Below are 13932 nucleotides of genomic sequence, written 5' to 3' on the forward strand. Positions count from 1 at the left end.
TTGTCTGAAATCAGGCTACATTAACAAATTTAATAAACTATTACAATTAGTTGTGCTATTAATGATTCTTTTTATGATTAATGAATCTCATCATTATTTTGTTGATTAAATTATCAACTGTTTCAGGCTATAAAATATCAGAAAATGCTGACAAAATACCCATCCCTGTTACCCAGGGTCCATGGCGACATCTTCAAATGTCTTGTTTTGTGTGACCAACAGTCCAAACCCAAAGACATTCATTTTTAAACAGAGAAAAGCAGCAACTCTTCATTTTTGAGAAGCCAGAATCAGAGAACCATTATCTTTTTTTCTCTATTTCTGCTTGAAAAATGGCTACAATGATTAATCCATTATCACAGCAGTTACAAATGATTATTTTTCTGCTCAATGATTAATCAAGTAATCAACTAATCATTTCAGTCCTAATTACAATCATGAGATCCCTCAGCATGCTTACTGTAAACAGATTTATGTCAGTGGTGGCACATACTGTGTGTTGACACTATGCAATGAAACACGAGAGAGTAATACGAGAACAATAACAACAACAGTATCAGTATAGGATGAAACAGTATGTCGTGTTGCTGTAATTTAAAGCTGCAGGAATCAATGTAAGTGAACACGTGGATGGATTACTGAACAGGCCTGCCGCAGACCTGTTCAGAGCCTCTGTGTGAAGTGACCGTTAAAAGTCAATCAAGCAACAACAGAGTGAATGTATAATGATAAATAAACAAGGTAAACCTCTAACATGCAATTACAATATAGCTGTACTCTAGCTCCCCCTAGTGGAGCAAACATGTACTTTAGTTCTCCCATCATCCATACCACTTAATGTACAGTATCCAGTAGGGAGAATTAGATGAAATCTATAAATTAGCATCAATCTAAGGGCACATTGACATGGAAGGGCTCTTCTTTCTTTCTTCCCCTAAATGCACCTGAGAAAACAACCCTTTTGGTAAATTTTTAATTAGTTACCTGTACCTCATTGCTCTATTGATCCTGTTACCATTCTGTAGTGTTCAGTACACCACAAGCTAATATTTTTCCAGAGAAAATCCAGTAATTTTATCCTCTAGAGCTGAAAATTTTGTGGAAAATCCAGAAAATGAATGCAAAGTTTGTGTTGCAGAGCTTTCTTAAAAGGCCAAAGGTCTACTTCATTGTGATATCATTATTTTCTGCAAAAACACTTCTGGTCATTATTCAATGCTGTGATGTAATGCTGTCACAGCAAGGGGAGATTGTGACTATATTTCTTGCAACTTGGTGGAGGCATACAACCATGAAGCAATGATTCTAGTTTTTTTTCTTTTCAGTCCCATTAAACACCTCAAGACCCCTCAGCATCGGAAGCCAACTTATGTTGACAGCCTACTGAGCTACCTATAAAGTAGTTAAAACTAGCTCCACCTCAACCAGGTACTGCTCAGTGTTACACACTGATGCCTTAGTTTTAACAATCTAATAAAGTCTTAGCTACTGTATATAATAGTATACCACTCAGGAGCCATTTTTTCTGTATGAAGATTACTTTCAATGTGCATCATTAGTTTTACCTAAGTAGAACTTGTAATGTTGTGTATTTACACTGTTATCCTGGTACGTTTACTTGAGTAAAGGATCTGAGCAGAGTACACCCCTGACAGTGAGGCTAGACAATAATAGGGAGATTAGGGAGACCTAAGTCTTCGCTACTGGCTTATTATTTGGGGAGTTTGGGATTTGTGGCCAGGGCCTCCATTAAGTCATAAAGAGAGCTTCAGTATCAGCTGAAAACAGCAGGTGTTATTTTGGTTGGGGACAGTGCACACCAATTAAGGCCATCATTGGTATTTGTTTAATCTGCTGAGTTGGGTATTTCAAACCAGAAAGGCCAGCCATCCCATTAACCTCTGCCTCTGGTAATTGGTACAGTGTGGTTTGTGAGTTGTTGCACTGCTTTGTGCAATCCCAAAGCTGTTCTGAGAGAGATTATGCTGATGATGATAATGGTGATTTTTTAAAAGGATCTTGTGTGATGTTTGTGATGTAATTCTAAGTGAGTGATTTGCAGTGCGATGCACATGGAATACATAAAAGAGGATGAACAACAATATACAATATGGAATCCAATACAATAACCCTGCCATTATTTGGAAGCCTATAATGCTCATTGATCCACTTTTGAGGCTGCAGTTTGTGGTGTGGTTGTACTGGACTGTCATATACACTTAAGCATGCACCACCATTTACACAGGCCTTAACCGATGTCTGTATCATTCACTATAAGGCTTAATTGATCAGTTATAAGCCATTATCTCTATCCTGTATCTTCTTGGATTTAGAAAAAACACGGTCACTATGTCTTTTGATGAGTTCTTTATCATCAAGTCATTAATAAATGCTCATTGGTTTGTCACTTTCCAATAAGTGATCATGTCTGCAGATAAAATTGTTTAAAAGTCATTTATAAAGGACCATTGATTTCTCAACAAGCAACCAGCAAAGGTTAATGAGTCATCTGCACTGATGTGCGTTTTTACAATAACCAGGCATCAGTAAATAGTTAATAAATGGCTTGATGTCCTGATGTCCTGCAATTCTTTTCCAGAAGGTTGTGGTTCAAATGGTCCGTTCAAGGGTATATGAACTAATGCATGTGCAACAATTTAATTTGCACTCTAGCAAATAATTTGCACCATAGTTACCAAAAACACAGCCCCAATCTTATGGTCCTACGTTCCTTTTTTTCTTTACTTTTTCTTTTGCATTGGTATGGCTGATTGCGCCAGGCAGCAAGACAAATGTCTCCTGCAAAACTCCCACAGACTGAAGTGAACTAAAAAGCCAGGGCACAGCTGGAGGACAAACACCAGCCAGAGAGATTTTTCACAACCTGGAAACCCATGTATTGTTCTTAGTAATGATTTATAGGCCTAACTGATCTATAAAACATCAGTTAATCATTTATTAAAACTATTAGTTACAAATTGTTCATAAATAGTGGCTTATTGGGAAATGAATTTCTCTTTATGTAAACGATGAAATGACAGATCCCATAGTAAGCGAACATGTCTGCAATATTGGAAACGGCCACAAGATGTCCTCATCGTATTGAAGACTTCAGTCATACTATTTTTTTTTCTCTGAAAGCTCATACAGGTAACCTGCTTTTTAAGTCAGCGGACATCACATCAACACGACCCACATTTCAGTAGGTCACTTTACGGATTACACTTTAATTCCCTGGACGTTACATAGGTTTAGAAATTCTCCCCTTTCTCATCATCTCTCTCACTCTCTCAGACACACACACCATTCTGCCGACCAAAAAAAAAAAGAAAAAAGGCCCTGCCACTCCCCTTTATGTGTGGCTGGTCTTCTCGGGTAGAGCCAGGGAACCCGGCGGGGCACAGTTTCATTGGGGATCGGTGATAACGGAATTATGATCCATCTGCCATCTATTGATCAGGATCGAACTCGTTGATTTCAGTGTGTGATCAGCCGATGACTGCATGGTGGAGCCTTCATCGACCCGACGGGATTACATTGGCATCTTCACTGCCCTCCCCACTTTCCGCGAGAAGGTAAAGCCTTTATAATAACACCGCAATCCGCTATGAGGCGAATAACAGGAAAGGCGAAGGATGAAACTTTGATCGAGCTGCAGAGCACCACGGATTCACAGACTGGAGGTAATATAAAAATGCTCTAATTAATCTTTAACAGCATGTGGTAGTCACCATGTTGTGTCCAATTGTTATATTTTTGTGATCAGTGCTGTTATACTGCTTGTAGTAGCCTCTCTGGGAAAGTATGAGATGCTGTAAGACTAATAGTTATATCACAGAACTGATTATTTAATGCAATTAAATTCAGTTTATGAAGAATATATCCTCATGTCAAAATTGGAGCCCCTTAGAACACAATTATAGCAACACATAGGCCTAAAAGATGCAATAAACATAGTAACCTCCCAATTCAGCAGACAAACTAAATATTTATATCAAAATGTCATTTTTACACTCATTTTAGTGTCTGTATATAATTTGGTTACTTGGCTTGTACATATGTTTTGTCCACAACCTAATTAAATATGTTGTTTTTTAAATTATGTACTTTGTGCCAGTTTCGGAGCTGTTTTTGTCCACTGAGACCGCGCACAGTGACGTCATACAGCAGCATAAAGTCAGTGAAGGATTCGGGTAAATTAGGGTCAGACCTTTAGCAGGATAAGCCCACCATGTAGAAATGACTTTCCTGTAAAACAGGAGAGTTTATACTGGCAGTTAAGTTAAGCAGTGATCCCATGACATGCTGGGTGTTTGTGCGTGCACACTGTTGGTGTGTGTTGGTTGAGGGGGTGTCCCTTAAAACTTGTGACTGTGAGGCCAGACTGGCCAAACTGAGGCACATTTGTAGGATCTGGGTTCATTAGTCACAGCTATAGGACCTAGATATTGTCACTGTAGTTAAAGTCAAGTTGAAGTTAATTTGACAAAAGGACAAAATGATCGCCAGTACAAATCCACGTTTTCCTCCTCTCTGTGATGTGTCAAGCTCAGTATTTATAGAATAGGACTCCCTTGTGTAAGATAGTCAGGCTTCACTGACTCTTTACTAAACAGCGAAACATTTGTCAGTCTGTGGTTTCATCCTCAGCATCCTCACAAGGTTCCATCTGGAGCTTAACAGCCTGGACAGAAGATATGCTGTCCTCCATTAGCATGATGGAATTCCTGGGGTATTCGTTGTTTCCATGCGAAGTAATCTCCAAGGACACCAGAAAATGAGTTGAAATTGAGTTTCCACTTCCATAGGGCAGCTCATATCCATAATGGAGGGTTATGGTCTTTTAATTCAAGTCAAGTCGATTTTATTTATATAGCGCCAAATCACAACAGAATTGATCTCAAGCTACTTTTCAAATAGAGCATATCTAGACTCTACTCTTTATAATATTGATTACAGAGCCCCAACAATTACCACCATGAGCAAGCACCTCGTGACAGTGGCGAGGAAAAACATCCTTTTAAGAGGCAGAAACCTTGAGCATTATGTCTCCCTCGAGTCCCGGCTCGGCCGTGGGATCTTTCTGTGTGGAGTTTGCATGTTCTCCCCGTGCAAGTGTGGGTTCTCTCCGGGTACTCCGGCTTCGTCCCACAGTCCAAAGACATGCAAAATGGGGACTAGGCTAATCGGATACTCTAAATTGACCATAGGTGTGGCTGTGAGTGTGAATGGTTGTCTGTCTCTATGTGTTTGCCCTGCGATGGACTGGCGACCTGTCCAGGGCGTACCCCGCCTCTCGCCCGAAAAGATGCTGGGATAGGCTCCAGCCCCCCCACGACCCTACTAGAGGATAAGCGGTAGAAAATGAATGAATGAATGAATTATGTCTCCCATAGCTCCCACAGCATGACAGGTTGTGGCGATGACATTACTGTGGTAACATCCGGTAGCTGCCAAACAGAAAAAGGTGCTGAGGTTGCACAGAATTTCTTCTTACATTTGACCTATATACTAAAAGACAGTTCAGTCTGTGTTAGGCAACAGTTCTTTGTTTGACCAGAAATGCCACAACCACATAGGTTGTGTTCTCTCTAATATTTGGAATTTCATACATCTACAGTTAAATGAAAAGTAAATTGAGTTCGGGGAAAAAAAAGGAACAGGCCACTTACTGTGGTTAAAGACTAATTGCTCTGCAATAATGAGAGGCTCACTTACAAGTTCTTATTAACAATGCATGAAACCAAAAACTTCTATTTTTCACCTTTAGATCAGTCTGATGTACAGTAATGGCTCTCTGTTCAGAACATGCTGATTTGATGTCGTATGCCTGTTTACATAATCCATGTCTTACTTAAGTCAGGGACTGAAATTCCTCTTTCCAACCCGTCTTGTTGACATTTTAAACTCCATAGTCACATATGCAGTGGTAAACTTCATATCATTTTCAAAACAGAAATCTCTAGAAGGAACTGTGTCATATCAAATAGGTCAGAAGACAAATTTGTTTCCAGCAGAAATCTGCAGGTTGTGAATCCATAAGAGGAAAAGCACACATGAAAGAATAGGCGCTCTTGGAGATACAGTAAGTGAATGGCTTGTTTTGTCTGACCTTATCTTTTGACCCCTGCTTGTCAGTACACAAGATGAAGTGCAAAGGAAAAGTCTGGTGCTCTTACGATAAGAGCAGTGCTGCATTTTAATGAAGATAGTCCACAGAATGAGACACTGACGTTTGCCGTTAGATGAGAATCAAATCCAGAAGTCCACATGCACATTTTAGCTTAGCGGCTTATCAAGCAAGTTATTCATTCAGATACATTGGTCATTAAGAAGATGTAGTTATGGCACTGTTATAAATGTGAACATATTGATTGTCTGTATGTCAAGCTCATTTCAGGTTTTTATTATAGTGGTCGTGAATGTTGTATGAAATCTCTAGCTAGCTGTACTGTATGTCATTGAATTATTTTCAGTTAAAGACACAAAATAAATATGAAGATGATTTATTCCACGGCATTCATGTTGAATCGGAGTGTGTTGAGTGAACATAATGAAATCTCAGACCTTTTCAATTTTTAAACCTACACTCTTTATTGTGTTAATCAGTGAGTTGTTAATAAAGACATGTGCCTGTTTATCTAGGGTGAGCTGTGGGTTAATAGACTTAGCTTCAAAAGCTTTGTTCAGGCACTTATCATGGCAGACCCTCAGCCACAGAGAGGAATCAGAGAGAGGGGAAGGGGTCTGTCTTCACCTTGTGTTTGGAGTGTGTGCCTTGTTCACAGCTGGCCAAACACTGGTTCACAGCAAGTCATGGCTGACGTGGGACTACTGGATAGAGACCAGATGTCCTGTGACATTATATTTAATTTAAAACACTTAAACGTAGCAGGCACTTGGTGATACCTTCATTCAGTAACACATTTTTAACTAGACTCAAAGCTTTTTGTAGCAGGTTGCCATTTTTTGGCATCTATCAGGGACAATTAGGCAATAACTCTTATCAAAGGACTCCCCTTTTAAATGTTTTTAATAGAAACAACTCATATTTTTAGGAATTTGTTTCCATTTAAGGTGAATTCACTCTGTATCTGCAGCCTAGTCGCTCACGTGATCTTTCAGTCAGAGGTGAAACAGAGCCAAAGAGCTGCCATGGAAATAGGCCTTGTAATTGCATTACCCCCTTTGATGGAGCCATGATACTGAGTAAGACGTGGAAAGAAACCAAGATCTCCTCTGAGCAAACTAGAGGACAGATACAGTTGAACTATTAGAGCTTGTTTTGTGTTTGAGCCAGAACAAGTTACAGACTTTATTTTTATGTCTCCAGGCGAGGGACAGCTGTGACTGCAGGCACAAACTTTCACTGGACTCAAGGATGAACTGATTAGATTTTGGTGCTCAAAGGTCAAGGTCACTGTGACCTCACAAAACAAGTTTTTAGCCATAACTCAAGAATTCATACTCCAATTACAACACAATTTAACATGCAAAGACATTTTATATCAAAATGGTCAAAGGTCAACTTCACTGTGACAATAATGTTGTGCAAACACCTCTGGCCACTTTTCAACACACTCAGGAACAGACGGAGAGATTGTGACCATATTTTCTGCCGCTAGACTCGATGGTGAAGGCATACAACCACAAGGTGGTAATTCTAGTTTCAGACTAAAATAAAATCTTTTGGTCTGTGTTTACAACATGGCTTCAATGTGCCTCCATTTTTGCTTTGGCCTATTTGCTTGGCCTTTGGGTACATGGACATGAAACACTTAGATGGGAAAAAACAAGCACTCTGGTAGGTCATTAAATTATGTTTTATCTATGAGCTGTACATGAAAAAACTTTGCCTGTAAGGGCATAGTATCTCTAGGTAATTGTAGCTTAACCTGATTAAAGAAGGGAACAGAAACAAACATACTTTCATCCGTTCGCCATTTAAACCATCCAAAGATGCATTAAATGCAAGCAAGAGAGCTGCTTTCTGAGTCCTGTCTGTGCTGACCAGTATTCCCTAGAAACTCTTTCCCTCAAACATGCATCCCCTTACAGACTGTCAAGCATATCAAACATGGTGTCTCATGAAGATAAGACATCATTACATCTACCCTGCACATGACCTCTTGTGATTGTGGTATATTTACACTGCTCAAGCTTTCCGGAGGATTGTCAGGAAATCTCCCGTCTGGGACTTAAGTATCCTGAAGATAAGAAAGGAAATTAAACAACAATGAAAATACAACCCTAACACAAACAAAAAAACAACTTACACTTTAACCACACAACTTTGTCAGGAGGATATTTGTTAATTGTTTAACATCCACAATTCTACGACAACTGGGAAAAACGCCATTGGCAAATGAAGATGATGTGATATGTTTGAAAGCCCCAGAACACCTACTGAATAGACATTGATGTGAGATTGTTTCATCAGCTGCTGTTTCCAAGATCAGGAATGAACCTTGAAACTTGTTACAGTTTTTGTTTTTAAGTCTTAGCAAATTTGACTCCACAATTTTCAATGTGTGTTTGAAACTCACATTTGACTGGTGCACATTTTCCCTTCGTGTGTATTTGCCCACTCGACAGGAAGTGTGTTGAGAGAGATAGAGAGGATGTCTTCACATTGAAGACCTAGGCCCAGTTCGAGCTCAGGATGCTGTGGTTTCACTGTAGCATGATGTGCACCATGCCTCTGAGACGCTCGTGACTTACTTCACTCAAGTGTTTTTGTATGAAATTGAATATTTCAGTGTTTTTACCATTTCATATGAGAGGGTCTGCCACATTCACCTAATGCACCCTTATAATGAAGAAAGCCACTCATGCTTTCCTGATATAGTATAGTGGCTGACTCGCACTATGATTCATTACATTTATACCGGAGTGCTAACCTTAATCAAATCAATATTTCATACACTTCTACACACAATTCAGCCCAGCCTTTCTGGCCTTAAAAAAACTCCTGCCTAGAGGGAAGTTGTAGAGCAATCTGTACCATGTTTGTGTCACTTCCCTTGAGAAAAGATTAATGCTGTCACAATGTCTGTGGTTAATTAGTCTGTGTTTGTTGATGTGCAGGGCAAAACAGTGATCTGAAGAGTTAACAAACCAAAAAAAGAGGTGTTATCTGTGGTTTAACTGAGTGCAAACGACACACCCACACAGCTTGCTTGAGTCATTATAAAAAACTGTTTGGTGTTTCACTGAATCAAATGTATACTACGCAGCACGCTACCAGTAGTGCTTGTTCAGATTTTAGGTTGTTTATTTTTAAGAAGTCAAGAATGTCACAGCAATTAATAATCATGAATGTTTACCTCTCCTGACCAACAGTTCAATACTAACCACCTCCTAACCCGTGTCTGTCTATCCTTTAAAGATGGTCCTGCAGTGTTGACCGCATTCAGGATAAACCTGCACTCAGGTACGGGCAGATCAGAGGCTTTATGTGACGCCTGTCTGTCCGTCCTCTCATTGTCAACCTCTGCTGATTCTCTTTTCATCCATTTGCTCTCTCATCACGCTGAACTCTCCTCAATAATTGACCATGTTTCTGTCTCTGTTTTGGCTGTTAATTATCTGCTGCTTTGTGGATCGTCTGCTGATCACACCCAGTGTCTGTGTATCTGATCTTTCAGCCTCTGTCTCTGCTTCTTGTTGTACAGTATCTGCAGAGCCAGGTTCCTGGTAGTTGTGCCGTGTCCTGTGTTCATGGCTGGAGTGTCAGATCAGCACTGATGTACGCACTCATATACATGCAGTGAGGCATGTGCACATGGTAATGTTTCAATTGGGGATGGGCAATTTGACCATGTAATATAATGACTATATCTGTCAAATAGATTTTGTGGGGTAAAAAATATAAATACATAAGTAAAATACAAGCACCTCAAAATTGTACCTAAGTACAGAACTTAAATAATACTTAAGTAAATTACATTCCACCACTGCTGGTGTACATGTGCTTTTAGCCTCTCCAGTGTCATAAATACATGACAAGTTTATGATAACTTCTTGATATTGATAACTATGCATTATGTATTGTACTTGTGTGGGTAAGTGGGTGTGTGGGTGGCTGACACATCCTTTCACATCCTCTTGTCAGACAAAAACTAGTTGCTGGATGTCAGTTCAGATTGAATAATGCAGGTTCCCCTCTTGTTTTGATGACTCACTCTCAGGGATTCAGTGAAGAGGGCCGCTTTCCTCTCCTGGCTGTTACTCATGCTGGCAGGCAAAGTGAAACTGTGGAGAACTAAACGTGCATCTCATCTGGGGGCCATGTACTTTATGTTTCAGAGGTGTAAAAATCTTGTCTTCCCAGAGGCAGCCACCATCATAAGGAATGGAAACTTCTTCTTCCAGTGAATCCAGTTTAGTCACAATGCAGCTGGGTGATAGTGGATTTGTCTGGGTTGAGAGAGAATGTACAGCTTCTGCTGATTTATTTCTCTCTGCATGATCAGCATATGCCTCTGGGAGTCGATACATTGGCACGAGTGGCCTCCTATTCTGATATACTATACTATCCTATACTGTAACGTTCCTCCTCTGATTTCTTTAATTATTCAGAGTGAGGGAGAATTGTATGGTCCCAATTCTGATCAGTCCTCACTGGCCTCCAATACTCTGGCGAGTAGAGGTGAAGCAGCAATTGTGAACTTGTTGTCTTTGGAACCTGGACAAAGATTTCTCTATGGGCCTGACCTGTGAGTGTTTTAACTTGAGGACTGTGGAGAGGATTTGAGGAGAAGTGGGGTAATACCCAAGAAGTGCTTTTCCATTGCTTGGCAACATTTTAAAGCAGAGACAGCGGGCCAGCATTGTCTTCTCTGGTTAAACAAACATGCTGATTTTATGAAGGAGGCATTTTCAAGCATATTTCTATTTCCCTCCTTGAAAATGCCAGATTCTTAGCAGCCATTCCTTTGAGCCAACTGAGCTAATACACAGGAAGCTGCTGTCATTTAGTACAGCCTTGTTATGGGCGCTGAGTGGAAAGCAAAGTGGAAAAGTTTTTTTTTTTTTTTTTACTATGTGCACCTTGTGTAGGTTGAGTTTGCCTCAGAGAGTTTGACGGTGGCCTTGGAGCTTATAACCCCGTTTTGTGTCCTGAAAAGGAACATTGATCTTATAAGTGGAGAGGAGTTGACTGGTCAAGGAGAGTAATACTCAGCCTGTCAGAGCATTCACATGATATTTTCTGTGGTTTTGGAGGCTTTCCTAAATCTAAAAAAAGACTACGTCAAAACCTAGTGTATGACCAGAATGCCTATGGTCAGATGACCAAAGACGGTGCTGTGATTTCAGCTATATTTACTTATAAAATAATCAACCAGAGAGAAAGTGAAAAGCGACAGACTATCTGTCTAATTTAGTCTCTCACGCAGCTCAGTCTCAGTGTGGGACCCACAATAAATTGTTTAGCCTTTATTTACCTCAACTCCAGAATGTAACAGACTTTTATTTGAGGCAGGTCTTTTTTTCTAATTCCAAAAATAACCTGGGTAAAATCACAATCAAGTTATTTCAGCTTTGGTCTTACAATCTTTGGCAGTGGAGTTTAACAGACATGGGTTTTGCATTATGGGAAGTGTAGGATCCAGCATTTTTGGAGCTAGACCTGACATGTACCAGGGACTAAAACTTATCATATCTCAGCCTCTGCTGCTTCAGTCTTGACGATTCTTTTTTTAATCTGTCCCTTGTGAAAAAGAAGAAAAAGAAAAACACTGAAGTCCAAATCCTAAAACTCTGTTCTACAGAACAGCAATGGTTGGATATGCATGTGGTTTTGTGTTTTGCATGTTACTCTGGACATATTAAGGGAATTTAGGATGAGAGGCTAGTTGATTTTGTCCTTGACTAAGCCTCTCAGGGGGGGATGGTTCTCACTGCCTCATTGATGGTATTGCACGTCTGCTCCTGTTTTGTTCTCTTGCAGGGTGGTGTGTACACTCCACCAGGTGTTACCAGTCGGGTTTAAGAGTTTCCTTATTCAGGACATTTGCACTAGTAAGTTGTCCATCACATTCTCAAGATTTTAGTAGAGTTGGTATACAAAGAGGTAAAAAGTCTCTGTATCCCATAGTATGACATCAGATCAAAAGCAAGAGAGAAGTATATCTCAGTCATACTATTCATAGAGAACAGCTTATGGATATCTGTCACTGTCATATCAGGGAGCAAAGCTCAGCAGCAGTTGACCATTTGGGGCACTAGTTCCCTCTTACGTGGTGGTTAAAAGTGTGACTTTGATTTCGAAACCACTGGAGGTTACTGGTGTATATTTTCAATAACCTGTTGTTCTGATGGTGAACGTGTTCACAGGAGAATATCTCAGCTACTGTAAATAGACAGCATCTGAAGTGTAATTAGATTGCTTGGGTGGAAAGTGTGTTGGAAAACAGAGTATCTGAGCTTTACTTTCAAATGAGTGTAATTTAGTTAATTTGAGTCCTCATAAGCCACATTTGCCGAGGTAATTTTGGTAACTGTGTGATTTCAATATACAGTTGTTATTTTTAGTACTCTGCATTTTTGACCCATTTTCATTTGTTTGTCTCTCTAAGGCAGTAAATGTTACACACTGCAGGCTCATTGCTTCTGTTTGCTCAAGCCAGAATCTGATAACTGGCTGTGGAAAGTTGGAGTATGACCAATCAAGTGAGACAAAAAAGGAAAGAGAAAAAAACACAGTCAGTGATGCTTCCCACGAGCAAAATGGAAAAATCACATTGCCATTTGCTCGTTATATACTTCAGGGATTCCTATGGTCTAACTCATTTACACTCCATCCTAGTGAGTCCATAAGGAGACCCCGTAGTCCCTCCTTTATTGGCTCACACTGCTGTCTGTCAGATCGTTGTGTCTAATCAGAGGTGGCTGTTTGTGAGTCTGTGCTGAAGCTGAGGCTGGAGATCTTTGTCTCCTTTGTGAGCTGAGAGTGTGTCATCTTGGGGGAAGGTTGGACTTCTGGTACAACAGCCAGCCAGTCCGTCCTCCTCACTGAAGCACGTTCCAGCTACCCCCATGCAGGAAGTGCAGCTTTCCCACCATTCAGGAAATAATAGGGGGAGCAGGCGGCGAGCAGGGCAGTGCTACATGAGCACATTCCCTCTGCCAGAGTCTGCCACGCAGGGAGAGAGAGGCACTGCTGGAATGTTGTGTGTCATAGGAAGAGGAGTGTGTGTGTGTGTGTGTGTATGTGTATGTGTGTGTGTGTGTGTGTGTGTGTGTGTGTGTGTGTATCTTTGTGCTTCTCATCGCTCATTATTAGCTAACCAATATGTTAAGAGTCTGTATCTGCTGCTGTTGCCAAGAGACTGTAGGATTTTTATTGGGTCCTTGTTAAATTGAGTTTGTCCGTGATGCATGTGTGGCCAATGCTCTTAAAGGGACAGTGTGGTTTGGAGTGAACCTTATTATTATCCTGCATATCACATATCCTGTTTGGATATAAACAGACCTTAAGCTAGCTTAGCTAAATTACTGAATGTCAGTGGGATAGGAAGAGAAGAATGCCTACTCTATTGCTAAAAGGTTTGATCCCACACTGTCTATTTTTAGTCTAGCATTAGCATTTTTCTAAAATATATAAACAAGAACATGTGAAATAATAATCATGACATTATTTTTGTAACTATGTTGTCCCTCCTTTGGTGTGGGTGCATGTAAACAAATGGATGTTGACATTTTTTCTTTAAAGAAAAGTTTCTTGCATAAAATCTGCAACTGTGTAAATACATACATCTCTACATGTTTAATTTGACCAGCCAACAGTCTCTGGGCCTTTCTTAGAGTTCTGATACTGATCGTGTAGCCATCCAATGACTGCAGTGTTTCCTCTACATTCATTTAGCAGTGGCGGCCCGCCACTGCTAAATCATAGCCGCCACGCCTTCAAATTTCTTTTCTTTTTTT

General features: G+C 40.2%; 1 protein-coding gene across 2 annotated transcripts in view; it reads left to right on the plus strand.

Annotated features, from left to right (window-relative positions):
• The first annotated feature begins 3350 nt into the window (after positions 1–3350).
• The window catches only part of ano5b (anoctamin 5b), a 24575-nt gene continuing 13993 nt past the window's right edge, over positions 3351–13932 (plus strand). The window contains exons 1-2 of one of the 2 annotated variants that reach the window (XM_087178775.1): positions 3351–3683; positions 9389–9433. In XM_087178775.1, coding sequence (XP_087034901.1) covers positions 3608–3683; positions 9389–9433 — 121 coding nt within the window. In that variant the 5' untranslated portion in view covers positions 3351–3607. The remainder of the gene's footprint in view (positions 3684–9388; positions 9434–13932) is intronic. The other variant, XM_023424357.2, reaches the window with a different exon arrangement.

The sequence above is a fragment of the Seriola lalandi genome, unplaced genomic scaffold (assembly GCF_002814215.2).
Source record: "Seriola lalandi dorsalis isolate HSWRI2012SDOR001 ecotype SW California unplaced genomic scaffold, Sedor1 jcf7180002054735, whole genome shotgun sequence".
In the NCBI taxonomy this organism is placed as follows: Eukaryota; Metazoa; Chordata; class Actinopteri; order Carangiformes; family Carangidae; genus Seriola; species Seriola lalandi.